We start from the raw sequence: 12,208 nt of genomic DNA, 5'->3' as shown, positions 1-12,208 counted from the left end.
AAAGAGGGGGAGGGAGGGGGAGGGAGGGGGAGGGAAGAGAGAGGGAAGGGGAGGGGGGAGGAAGGAGGGAGGGAAGGGGAGAGGGGAGGGGGAGGGGGAGGGAAGTGGGGGAGGAAGGGCTCATCATGACAGTGTGTGTTTTCCATTCTGGGTTTTAACCCTATTGTTTATTCTGACTCCATTTTATTGTGAATTCTGCTAAGAACTTGCAGGATAATATTTGTGTTTTTTCCAATTTCCCTGGATGTTTTAATCCGTGGGATTCCAGTGTCTAGTCTGGAATGTTTCTGGAATCTGAAGTCAGCCCCTGTGTGTGCAGCTCTGCCACAGGACTCTGATCTTTGCAGTTCAGATTTTCCTGGAACAGACTGAGGGGAACCCCAATCCAAAAGGGTGTTTAATTTTTAATTTTCTTGGAAATCTTTTGCTTTCCCTTTGACCTCAAGATTGTCCTCTGTCTCCCATTTGTTTATTATTGGCAGGCCAGGCATGGGAGCAGAGACAGGCACGGGCTGCCGCATGGTCCTGGGCACCAGGTCACTGCAGGCCGAGCACCCTCCTGTGGTCCCCATTGTCCCCCCCATTCCCTCTCCCTTGCCTGAAGTGCTCACTTACTGCTTTACACACACCCTGAAGCCCATGTTCCTCATAAAATACATGCCAGTGCTTTTAATTTGCATAACTGGTGCCATGCCATCAAGTCCTGCTGCTTTTAACTGAAAACCCCAACACACACTCTGGGTGTCAGCTTATCTGTGCGCACACTTCATGGTTTTCACAGTTGCATGGAATGGGAGGGTTGGTCTCTGCCAAGCTGTGCTCACCAACTCCCCCGGCCCCACCAAGGAGGCTCAAGAGCTCCCTCCCCAGGTGAAAGACTGCAGGGCGGATGGCTGGAGTGGCCTCTGGGGACAGGTAAGGATGGCCTTGGGGCCGAGACCAGGACTGCCCCTGAGCCGTCTAGAGCTTTCCAGCGAGCCCTGCCAAAGTGGGTCCTGCCCGCCCCGTCTGCCTGCCCAACACGTGTCAAACACCAGCCCACTGCCGTCTTGCCTGCATCTCAGCCTGTGGAACCCACCGTTCTGCCACATCTGAAGAAATCCACAGGAGGTTTGAGCATCGATTCACATCCCATTGCCTCCAGGGATCGCCTCCTGGGGGCCCCATTGGTGCTGTCCGCCCGGTGTCCAGAGGCTGTCCATCTGCCTGGATTTCTTCCCTTCCTTCACCCAGCCATTTGCTCAACTTGCTAAGCCTCCCAGTGGGTCAGTACTGGGCACAGGGGTGACACAAAGTCCCTGCCCTCGGGATCTGCCATTCCAGCAGGGGACAGACAATTCCCAGAGGCAAATGCGTACCATGTTGAGGTGAAAAGCCATGAAGGCCAAGCAGAGCAGGTCACAAAGAGGGGGCCATGTGGGACAGGCTCAGAGCCAGGGACGACACCTCCAAGAAAGAGACTTTCCGGAGGACGGCAGGCAGTGAGTGGCAGAGGAGCTGGGCCCCGTGTGCAGGAGGCCCAGCATGGGCAAGGCTGGAGGCCCAGGGAGGCTGCATGCTCCTGGAGCAGCACAAAGAACAGTGGCCAGAGAGGGTGAGTGACGGGGAGGTGGGGTGACATCCATGTGTGACCACCTCCCATGTCTGACCACCCCCCATGTCTGACCACCCCTCATGTCTGACCACCTCCCATGTCTGACCACCTCCCATGTCTGACCACCTCCCATGTCTGACCACCCCCCATGTCTGACCACCTCCCATGTCTGACCACCCCCCATGTCTGACCACCTCCCATGTCTGACCACCCCCCATGTCTGACCACCCCCCATGTCTGACCACCTCCCATGTCTGACCACCCCCCATGTCTGACCACCCCCCCATGTCTGACCACCTCCCATGTCTGACCACCCCCCCATGTCTGACCACCTCCCATGTCTGACCACCCCCCCATGTCTGACCACCTCCCATGTCTGACCACCCCCCATGTCTGACCACCTCCCATGTCTGACCACCCCCCATGTCTGACCACCCCCCATGTCTGACCACCTCCCCATGTCTGACCACCCCCCATGTCTGACCACCCCCCATGTCTGACCACCTCCCATGTCTGACCACCTCCCATGTCTGACCACCCCCCATGTCTGACCACCTCCCCTGCGTCCAGCAGAGACTCCAAGGAAAGGCTCCCCTGCTCTTCCTGGGTGGGAGGCTGCTGCGGGGCTCTTTGGTAACATGCACATGAACCTCAGCATCTTGACTGTTGGGGTGCACAGTGACATTGAATATGGGTGTGCAGTCGTCACCATGGTCCACCTACGAAACATCCTCACCTCCCCCCTAAACTGAGGTCCTGTCCCTTTAAACACGACCCCACCCTCCTGCTCTCTGTGTCGATGGGACGGAAGCCTCGGGGCCTCCGAGTGGAATCCTGGGTCCCTGTCCTGTGTGTGGCTAGGTCCTCGAGGTCCTTCCGGGTGGCGCGGGTGCCAGGCTTCCTTCCCCCTCTTCCTGTGACAACGGTTGTCACTTCAGTGCTGGGCATGGAACCCAGGCTGCCCTCCTGAGCTGCACCTCCCACTCTTTTTATTTTTTCTTCTGAGACAGGGTCTCGCTAAGTTGCTGAGACTGGCCTCGAACTGGCCATCCCCTGCCTCAGCCTCCCAAGTAGCTGGGATCACAGGCGTGCGCCACCCCACCCGCCTACTTTCTTCTAAAGGCTGAATAACACTCCGCTCTCTGGATGGACGGCCCCTGATCCACTCAGCCGTCAGCAGACACGTGGCCTCCGCCTCTGACCATTGCAAACAGCCGCTGTGAGGGCGACGTGCCGACGTCCTTCTGTGCCCCGATTTCTCTTGTTCCAGGTGCCCACCTCCACGAGGACCTCAGGAGCCATGGTACTGTCCCCCAGCCCCACACAGCCCCAGGGTGATGTCCCTTATCTCCATGGGGCAGGGGCTGCCCTGGGTGAGACGGGCCTGTGGGGTCCTCCGGGCCTTCAGCCCAGGAGACATGCCATCCCACTTGTGCCTTCGAGACACTCCTGCTACGTGGTGAAAGCCGGGACCTGTTCCCAGGCTGCTGTGAGACCAGGCAGAGGCCAGGGTGCCGCTGTGGGGTCAGCAGTGCTGGGTGATGGGCGCCGGTCCTAGGGAAGGTCTGAGATCCCCCAAGCAGGCTGTGCCACTAGCACTCAGGTGCGGTTACAAGGAAGAACAGAAGGTTGTTCCCGGGAGAGCCATGTGTGACCACCTCCCCAAGGTCGGGCGTCCCTGGGTAAGCGACAGGTGACAGAGGAGTGGGCAGTGGCTGGAGGCAGTCAGCGTTCTGCACAGGAGTGATCCATCTTCCTCCACCTCAGACAGCGGTGGAGGCCGTGTGACCAGAGGGGGAGTTCCGGCCCCCCAAGGCCAGGTCCCCGTGGGACACCTGTGCAGGCCTTAGTGAAGAGTCAGTGGTCGCAACAGAAACGACCTCTAGGTCCCAGAAAGTAACCTCCACACGGTTACCATGGTCACGGGGTCAGAGGTCGTCTGCAGCAAAAGGCCCTCCAACCAGTGGCTTGTGCAGCCGACCAGAAGCGCACGGCCAAAGCAGGCGGATCTAGAGGTCTGAGCGGGTTTCCCTGGGCTCCCGGTGGACGCAGTCAGGTGGGCCATTCTGTCATTGGGCCAGGCAGTGGGACTCCAGGTCCCCGGAGCATTCCAGCTGAGCAGCAGCCTGTGTGGACGCTGCTTTGGGCCTTGGCGGCTCCTCCTCCAAGGTGCGTGGTTCCTTTTTCTCCATGTCCCTCTGCTCCTGCCCAGCTCTCTTACCAGATTTACTTACAGATTCAAGCTCCCCGTTCCACCTAAATGACCCTGATCCAAGCCAGGAGAGGTGGTGCACACCTGTCATCCCAGCAGCTCGGGAGGCTGAGGCAGGAGGATCGCGGGTTCAAAGCCAGCCTCAGCAACTTAGTGAGGCCCTATGCAACTCAGTGAGACCCTGTCTCTACATAAAATACAAAATAGGGCTGGGGATGGGGTTCAGTGGTCGGGTGCCCCTGAGTTCAATCCCTGGACCCAATAAATAGATAAATACCCTGGATCCAGCAGCTACCTGCTCAGCCCCAGTCCACTTACCCTGAAATCAGCTCTGAGACACCGCTTACCGCAATCCCGCGGGACCCGGCTCCTCCAGGACCAACGCCCCTCCCACTGCGCCCTGGACCCCATCGCAACTGCGCTTTCACGCCACCAGAGCTCCTGTGCTGTCCCTTCGTGGGCCGGGCCTGGCAGGGGCACCTCTGGGGCTGGTGTGGGGGCCCGGGAGCTGTGCTGGGTATCCTTCTGTCTGGAGTGCCCCACTGGGAGTGCAGCTGTGGCCGGTGGCTGGGTGCCCCTAAGTCCCCTGGTGGAAATGCAGCCCCTCCTGGCATGTGGAGAGGGGCCCTTGGAGGGGTGACAGGGTCAGGTGAGGCCCTGGGGTGGGGCCTCGTGATGGCATTAATGTCTCTCCCTGTGATCCCTCTGCCATGTGGTGACGCAGCTCCAGCCCTCGCCAGACCCCAGCACCACACTCCAGGACTCCCGGCCTCCAGAACCAGGAGCCACATAAACCTCCATTATTTCTAAATGGACCAAGACACCCGCGGAGGGCCAGGACACGCTGCAGAGGCCCTGCTCTGCCCATACACCCCCGGGGCGGGCAGTGCCGGAGGAGCCCTGGCCACCCCAAGGCACAGCCACCAGCTTGAGGGCCGCCTGTTTATGGTGCTGAGGTCGGGGGCGTGTGCTGCTGTCCCGGCTGGGAGGCAGGGAGGGGGATCAGGAAGAGACACGCTGTCCCTTGGTGACCTGTTTACTGGCAGCCAGGGGAGGAAGGACCTTGTGTGTGAGCGGGCTCTGCACTCTGGCCCACTTTGTCCTGGACTTGGGTGGACGACACGGGTGAGGGGCCCCTTATAGTTACGTATCAGATGCTTCTTCTGCACACGACAGAGGATCCCATGTCTTCATACTCTTTGTTGGTCACCCACATGTCCTCGAATGTGGAAAGCGAGCACAGGATGGAGCCACCTACCCAGGCCCCGTACTTGGCATATGGAGAGGTGTACACCTGGAAGGTAGGGCAGCAGGGGGAGGGGAGGAGAAGAAGCCCAGTCGGCTACAGCTCTACAGGGACAGCTCTACAGGGGCTTGTCGTCCTCTGGTCTCAGACTTTCAGTAAGGTGCACAGGCACAGCGTGCCACACGACGGTTATTCTGAGACATCGGAGAGCCGAGTCCCAGCCTCGGGGTGTGCACGGGGAAGCTGGGGGGGGGATTCGGGTGCGGTGGGGGGAGACAAGACACCTGCTGGCTCTGTCACCCACAGAACTGTGCTCGGCTCGGACCCCGTGGCTGGTTTCAGTTACGACACGTATCACTGTGATTTTAAGAGGGAGGGAGACGGAGGGTCGGGGGAGAAGGGGCCGTGGGTTCCAGGTCAGCCCTTCAGGTAGGGAGCACGGCCCATGCCAGGCGCCCGGAGCCTCTGCGGAGTCACCCACTCCATCTGCACCTTATCCAAACACACTCAGGAGCAGACACACCTGGGTGCTGGGTGCACTAAGAAGAAAGCAAATACCCATAGAAACCGTGGCCACAGGTTGGAACAGGCAATTGTGGGAAGATGTTTTAGAAGAGGAGAAAGAGAGGGACAGTACTTTCCCCATCTCTCAGGCTGGCCAAGGGGGTGAAACCAAGCCGCTGGTGTGTCCACGGGCAGCCTGTCAACACGTCCACGAGGTCCTAGAGTTTACCCGTATTTCTGGCCCCAAACCCCCATTTAGAAATGATTCTAAGAGAAAGAAAGAGTATCCCAAAATAATAATAATGGCAAAAAAGTTCAGCTAAGAACATTCATGAGAGCTGGAGAGGGACGTGGGTGGGCCCCGGTCCCAGCAGGAAGGCCTTGGAGAGGGAGCCGCGGGGAGCCCTGCCTGCAGAACACCCCAGCTCCACCTCCAGAGCCGCCAGGGTGCGAGTCTTGCTGCCGCCATGGCGGGGCTGAGCAGGAGCCAGGGCCGAGCCACCCCCTGCTGCCTGGGAAAAGGTCCAAGTTCCCGATTCCAGTCGACCCACACGATGGCTCTCGCACCACCACAGAGTGGACACTCCCCGTGTGACCACGTCACGTCAGGGCTGGCCGGCTGTCGAGAGCCGGTTCTTCTCCCAGGCGGGTGAGCGGGCGGGGGACGGGGCTCGCTCTTCTTCAGGTGAGCACTTCCCTGAGCCTCCTGGGTGCTCCAGGCCATCTGCCTCCCTCCCCTGTCCAGGTCCAGGCACGGGTCAAAGGAGAGAGACCAGGCAGACGAGAGACACCTCCCAGCTCCGTGGAGAGGGCTTGGGGTGGGCGATGGGGAGGACGGAAGGGCTGGTGCAGGGCAGCCCAGCCACACTCTGCAGGACAAAGATGGCCCCACAGACCCCCTTTGCAATTGTGGCCAAGAGACTGATGGCACTCAGCTGACTGGTGTGCCCTCGGGCTTTGGTAGCCTTCCTCTTTGATTTTGTGAAAGGTCATCTTGGGCAAGGCTCTGGAGGGCAGGAAGGAGGGTGTCAGGAACAGAGTTGGGGACACGGAGTTAGGGGAGGCATCGTCCACTAGGATGAAAAAGTCCGCAGCTTCATGTCAGAGGGCCTGAGGGCTGCAGGCTCAGGAAATTAGGTGGCAGGGACCAGCTTCCTCTGTCACTCCCAGTCTTCCACATCGCGGGGTGACGCGGGGTGACGCGGGGAAGCCTGCAGGGGCAGCAGGCTCTGTCCAGCTCCCCGAGGAGCGTTGTGGCGCCCCTTGTGGTGCTTCATGGGGCGCCTGGGTCTTAGGAAGAAGGGGAGGGACAGCACCTCAGTGTGAGGCTGAGGGTGGCAGGTGGGAAGCAGGGCTCATGTTGGTCACCACTGGCTGGGGGAACAAGGGCCACTGCCTCGTTGACTTTCACACAGCAGCCTGGCCCACACTAAAGAGGAGGGAGGGCAGGGGCAGGTGACTTCAGCGGGCAGTGCAAGGTGCACCGAGGACACGGGCCACCAAGTTCTCTCTGGAGGGTCCTGCCTGCAGCCCAGTCCAAGAGCCCAGGAACGGAGAGGCCTCAGAGAGGCCTGGGGAGCTGAGGGCGCAGGGCAAGTCCACACTGCTGCCCGTGGGCCCTGCCAGGAGGTGGCCTCAGTGCCTTCTGGTGGCCGAGGGTTAGAAAGGGAGGGAGATTCTGAGCCCACTGCTCACTCTCCCCCCCAGTTAGCATGCAGAGGTCCCCACCCCAGAGAGGACACAGGGCAGTCTTGAAGGGTGGCAGACGGGCAGAGAGGTGTCACTGAGAGCTGACCGCGAAGGCCACACCTGAGCCACGACGACTTGGCCCATGGAGCTTGTAGCCAGCTCCAGACCCGCAGGTAAGACGGAAGGACCCAGAGCCACGAGGAGGGCATCACACGGCCGTCCCAGGAGCCCCGCGGCAGCAAAGGCTGAGAGGCCAGAAGCCAAGCAAGAGCCACCAGAGAGGGCAGCTCACCACGGGGGTCCCCAGGGGCGAGAAAGGACTGCATTTCAACCAAGGGACTGGGCTGCGGTGGGCTGGAGGCTGCACGCTGCAGAGGGATGGCCCCAAGCTGCAGGGCCTGCTCCAGACCCCGCAGTCCTACTTCCTGGCAGTACGCGCCCCACGCCTGAGGACAGTCCACACCTGAGGACAGTCCACCCTCCCCTGAGGACAGTCCACCCCACACCTGAGGACAGTCCACCCCACACCTGAGGACAGGCCACCCCACACCTGAGGACAGGCCACCCTCACCTGAGGACAGTCCACCCCACACCTGAGGACAGTCCACACCTGAGGACAGACCACCCCACACCTGACTATCCACACCTGAGGACAGTCCACCCCACACCTGAGGACAGTCCACACCTGAGGACAGGCCACCCCACACCTGACTATCCACACCTGAGGACAGTCCACCCTCACCTGAGGATAGTCCACACCTGAGGACAGTCCACACCTGAGGACAGTCCACCCCTCACCTGAGGACAGTCCACCCCACACCTGAGGAGAGTCCACTCTCATCTGAGGAGAGTCCTCCCTCCCCTGAGGACAGTCCACCCTCCCCTGAGGACAGTCCACCCCACACCTGAGGACAGTCCACCCCACACCTGACTATCCACACCTGAGGACAGTCCACACCTGAGGACAGTCCACCTCTCATCTGAGGAGAGTCCACCCCACACCTGAGGAGAGTCCACCCCACACCTGAGTCAGTCCACCCACACCTGAGGACAGTCCACCCCACACCTGAAGACAGTCCACCTCACATCTGAGGACAGTCCACCTCACATATGAGGACAGTCCACCTCACATCTGAGGACTGTCCACACCTGAGAACAGTCCACCCCATACCTGAGGTCAGTCTACCCCACACCTGAGGAGAGTCCACCCACACCTGACTATCCATACCTGAGGACAGTCCACACCTGAGGACAGTCCACCCCTCACCTGAGGACAGTCCACCCCACACCTGAGGAGAGTCCACTCTCATCTGAGGAGAGTCCTCCCCCCCCTGAGGACAGTCCACCCTCCCCTGAGGACAGTCCACCCCACACCTGAGGACAGTCCACCCCTCACCTGAGGACAGTCCACCCCTCACCAAGGACAGTCCACCCCACACCTGAGGACAGTCCACCCCTCACCAAGGACAGTCCACCCCACACCGGGGACAGCCCGCTCTTGCCCAGGAGGCTGGGCCGCCCTCTGCCCGGGCTGCATGGTATTCCTCTGCCAGGTCGTGGTGGTCTCGGGTCTTCTCGGGTGAAGGCCTGGCCCTCTCTGCCCTGCTCACTAGCCCCAGCACCTCCCTGCCCCCCTCGGGAAGCCAGCCTCGCCTCTCCAGGGCCTTCACCAGCTGCGCCTGCACTGCCCCGGCTCCGCCTCCTGCCTCCCCTGCCCCTTGGCCACACCGTCCCTCCCCCCCACGGTGTCTGCCTGTTCCTGCTTCCACCCCTGCAGCGGAAGCTCAAGGATCTGGGTCGTGTCGGTCTGTGGATGCGTCCCCCAATGCCAGGACCCACAGCTGGCTCCAATGGGGCGCTCTAGAAATGTCTGAGCATGAACCCAGGTGGCTTGGGACCCTCACCTGGATGTCGTGTGCTGGGCAAACCAGGTTGGCTATTTCTCTCTGCAGCCGTGACCGCAGCCCCGAGCAGGAGCCGGTCCCTCCAGACAGGATTATGTGGTGAAAGAGGGTCTTCCACTGGCGGGGGTGACAGGAGGAGATGCAGCGGAAGACGGTCATGGGCATGCCCAGGCTGTTCCTCTCTGCCAGGAGGGGAGAGAGAAGCCCTGGGGGCTGGAGGCCTGCCCCATACCCAGCCCTCCCTTGCAGCTGATGGAATGGGCATCAGGCCCTGCAGGGCGCCCATATCCCCCTCCCCCGGTGCAGCAGAGGACTTCGATGTCCCCAGGTAAGGCCAGGTGAGCATCCACAAGGTGGTGAAGGGAGCCTGGCAGCAACCCCATAGGACTGACTCTGCCGGCCCACAGAGCAGTGCATCCTCCAGGGGTGCTGGGGTGTCAGTCTCTCGTGCTCCGTATGACTATGTTCTGAAAGGCTCGGCAGGGGCAGCGTCCTGCTCGGAGCCTTTGGACAAGAATTCTGAGCGACACTCTTGAGCCCACAGAATGACAGCAGCACTGGTGTGTGGCCATCTTAGACGCCATGCGCCTCTGAGCCTCTGTCCTTCCTTACACTGGGTGCCTTGGCCAAGGTTGAGGAGCTACTCACAGGGGCGGCTCAGCCTGCCTGGCAGGAGGCTCTGCCGGCCCTGAACCCTGTCCAGGATCCACCCAGACCCTGAAGAGGACTTGGATGCAGTGGCAGAAGGGCTCCAGTGACTTGTCTGTCCTCACGATATTCCAGGGTGTGTGTGTGTGTGTGTGTGTGGTTTTAAGACTGGGTGCTTCCAGGCACGCAGGGCAACAGCCAACCCCCTAACCTACCCAGGACCGCTGGGAAAGTCCTGGGAAAGAGCCCGGGTTTTACACCTCTGCATCCCACACAAATGTCACAGTCATTCCAAGAAGGGGATTCCATGGAGCACTTGTTTCCAGGACTCCCCAGCAAATTCATCTCCCCTTTCCTGTGACTCTGTCATCCGCCTCTTGTCCTCGTCAGTGCTGCCTGCCTGCCGAGGTTACTCAGCTGGAGGCTCATTTCAAACCTCCTGGTCAGCCAGATCTTTCCGATTCCCTCCAAATCTACAGGTTTCACCTTTCTGCCTCAATTATCAGCATTTTTGTATGCAAATTATTTTGTAAGTAGGTGGAGTTTTAAAACTATAATGCACCCAGGAAGACCTGCAGCCCAGTGGAGTCACGCACCACTCTTGGCAAATGATTCAAGACTCCTGGGGTGAGTTTCCTCCTCTGTAAGGCAGGCGGACAGGAGATGGGGGCAGAGAAAAGGCCCCCATCTCCAAGGGTCCACAAGGCCAGGGGCACACAGTGGGCACCTGGCGAGAGACAGCTAATACCAGAGGAGCCTGTCTGCCCCTCAAACAGGACCTCCTCCTGGGCCCAGCACCTCCTTTCCCAGGCCCCCAGGGCCTGTCCTGCTGCCTTCCCTGCAGACCCACCTATGAGGCTGGGCTGGAAGAGCACCTCCGGGCAGAGGAAATGCTCCTGCCTGAGGGTGATCTCCTGGCCATCAGGAAGCAGGAATTTGTTTTGGCAGGACAGCAGGTTATCTTTGGACTTCTCCTTGTTGAAGTCCAAGGCCACGTAGCAGCACTTCTCTTTTATGTCCCTGACGAACTCTGGATCCCCTACAGGACACAAAGGAAAAGCCCCAGCTAGAGGAGGCAAGAAAGCCGCTCACAGAAGCCCTGCCAGCTGCCCTCCATGTGCAGCCTGGACAGCAGGTCCTCTTGTCCATGGTGCAAGGCCCTGGGCCTGCCCTGAGAGGGAGGGGTTGCAAGATGTCAGCATTTTGTAGGTTGAGACCCTGCCATGTGGGGTGTGCTTTGGGGATTAGAAAAACAACCTACATTGATTTTTTACTGTAGTAGGAGGTTCTGCAAGCTGCTCTGGAGGACCATGCACAGCCCATGGGCCCCTCATCTGGACACTCCTGGAAGGCGATGCCCACCCTTTTCCAGGCAGCTGGCAACAAATGTTAAACCAACCTAAACCTCTGAGGTGCAATCAGGTGTCCCCGCAGTGCTGCCTGGAATCCCACCTGCTCTGCAGCCCAGGGACTTCCAGATCCACCATTCAAACTGCTCCTGCCCAAATCTGTTCTGTCCTCCTACTTCTCCTGATGCCTTTCCCTTCTTCACCTGGTTCAAGCTTTAGTGAAACAAATCTGAGTTCAAATCCCAACTCTGAACATTTTACCAAATGCCTAGATTTCAGCAAATCCATTATTCCCTAAGCCTGCCTTTTCTTCTGAATGAATGAATAAAATTAATGGTCACTTTCAGGATTATATTAAGGACAAATTGAAATAATGCACATAAAAATCTTGCTAAATGTGATCTGTCAACAACAAGCTGACTTGGCCAAGCCCAGCCCTTCTCATGTCCCTCTTGATGGGTGCCATCCTTCAGGGCTCCCTGCTTTGCTTGGCATTTGCCATGGACTTCTGCCTGGGAAGACCAGAAAGGCCAGTGCAGGGCTGCAGGCTTACTGGAAATGGCTGTTGTACAGTTTTTCAGGCTGGGAACATAGCCAAAAAGAGGGACGGGCACTGTCTGTCTGAAGTCTTTGGACTCATGTCCCAAGAGCCAATACCCTCACTACTTATGGGGTACAAAGACCCCATTCTTCCTCTGCCTCTTTGTCTTGCAATAGAAATGACTTTTCTCCCTCATAGGGTTGTGGCAAGAAACAGACAGAACATGGGTGGAGTGCTAACTTGGCCCAATGCCCTGCACAGAGTCACCATCACCATGACTACCACCATGGTCATCACCACCACCATCACCTTCACCACCACCACCATCATCACCTTCATCATCACTTTCACCATGACCACCACCACCACCACCACCATCACCATCACCACTCCATAACCTTCACCACCACCATCACCATCACCTTCACCATCACCATTGCTATCACCAGCACCATTGCTACCACCATCCCCACCATCCTCACCATCCCCACCATCCCCACCATCCTCACCATCCTCACCAT

At 59.3% G+C, this 12,208-nt stretch overlaps 1 protein-coding gene across 1 annotated transcript in view; it reads right to left on the bottom strand.

The window, feature by feature from the left end:
- Window positions 1-4,956: 4,956 nt before the first annotated feature.
- Window positions 4,957-12,208, bottom strand: part of LOC144254130 (actin, larval muscle-type-like) — a 43,315-nt gene continuing 36,063 nt past the window's right edge. The window contains exons 9-11 of the mRNA XM_077796852.1: window positions 10,648-10,836; window positions 9,150-9,331; window positions 4,957-5,100 (exon numbers count right to left, since the gene is read on the bottom strand). Coding sequence (XP_077652978.1) covers window positions 4,957-5,100; window positions 9,150-9,331; window positions 10,648-10,836 — 515 coding nt within the window. The remainder of the gene's footprint in view (window positions 5,101-9,149; window positions 9,332-10,647; window positions 10,837-12,208) is intronic.

The sequence above is a fragment of the Urocitellus parryii genome, chromosome 4, assembly GCF_045843805.1.
Source record: "Urocitellus parryii isolate mUroPar1 chromosome 4, mUroPar1.hap1, whole genome shotgun sequence".
NCBI classification, from domain to species: Eukaryota; Metazoa; Chordata; class Mammalia; order Rodentia; family Sciuridae; genus Urocitellus; species Urocitellus parryii.
The sequence above is the reverse complement of the archived record's forward strand: the minus strand, read 5'-3'. Positions and strand labels throughout refer to the sequence as shown.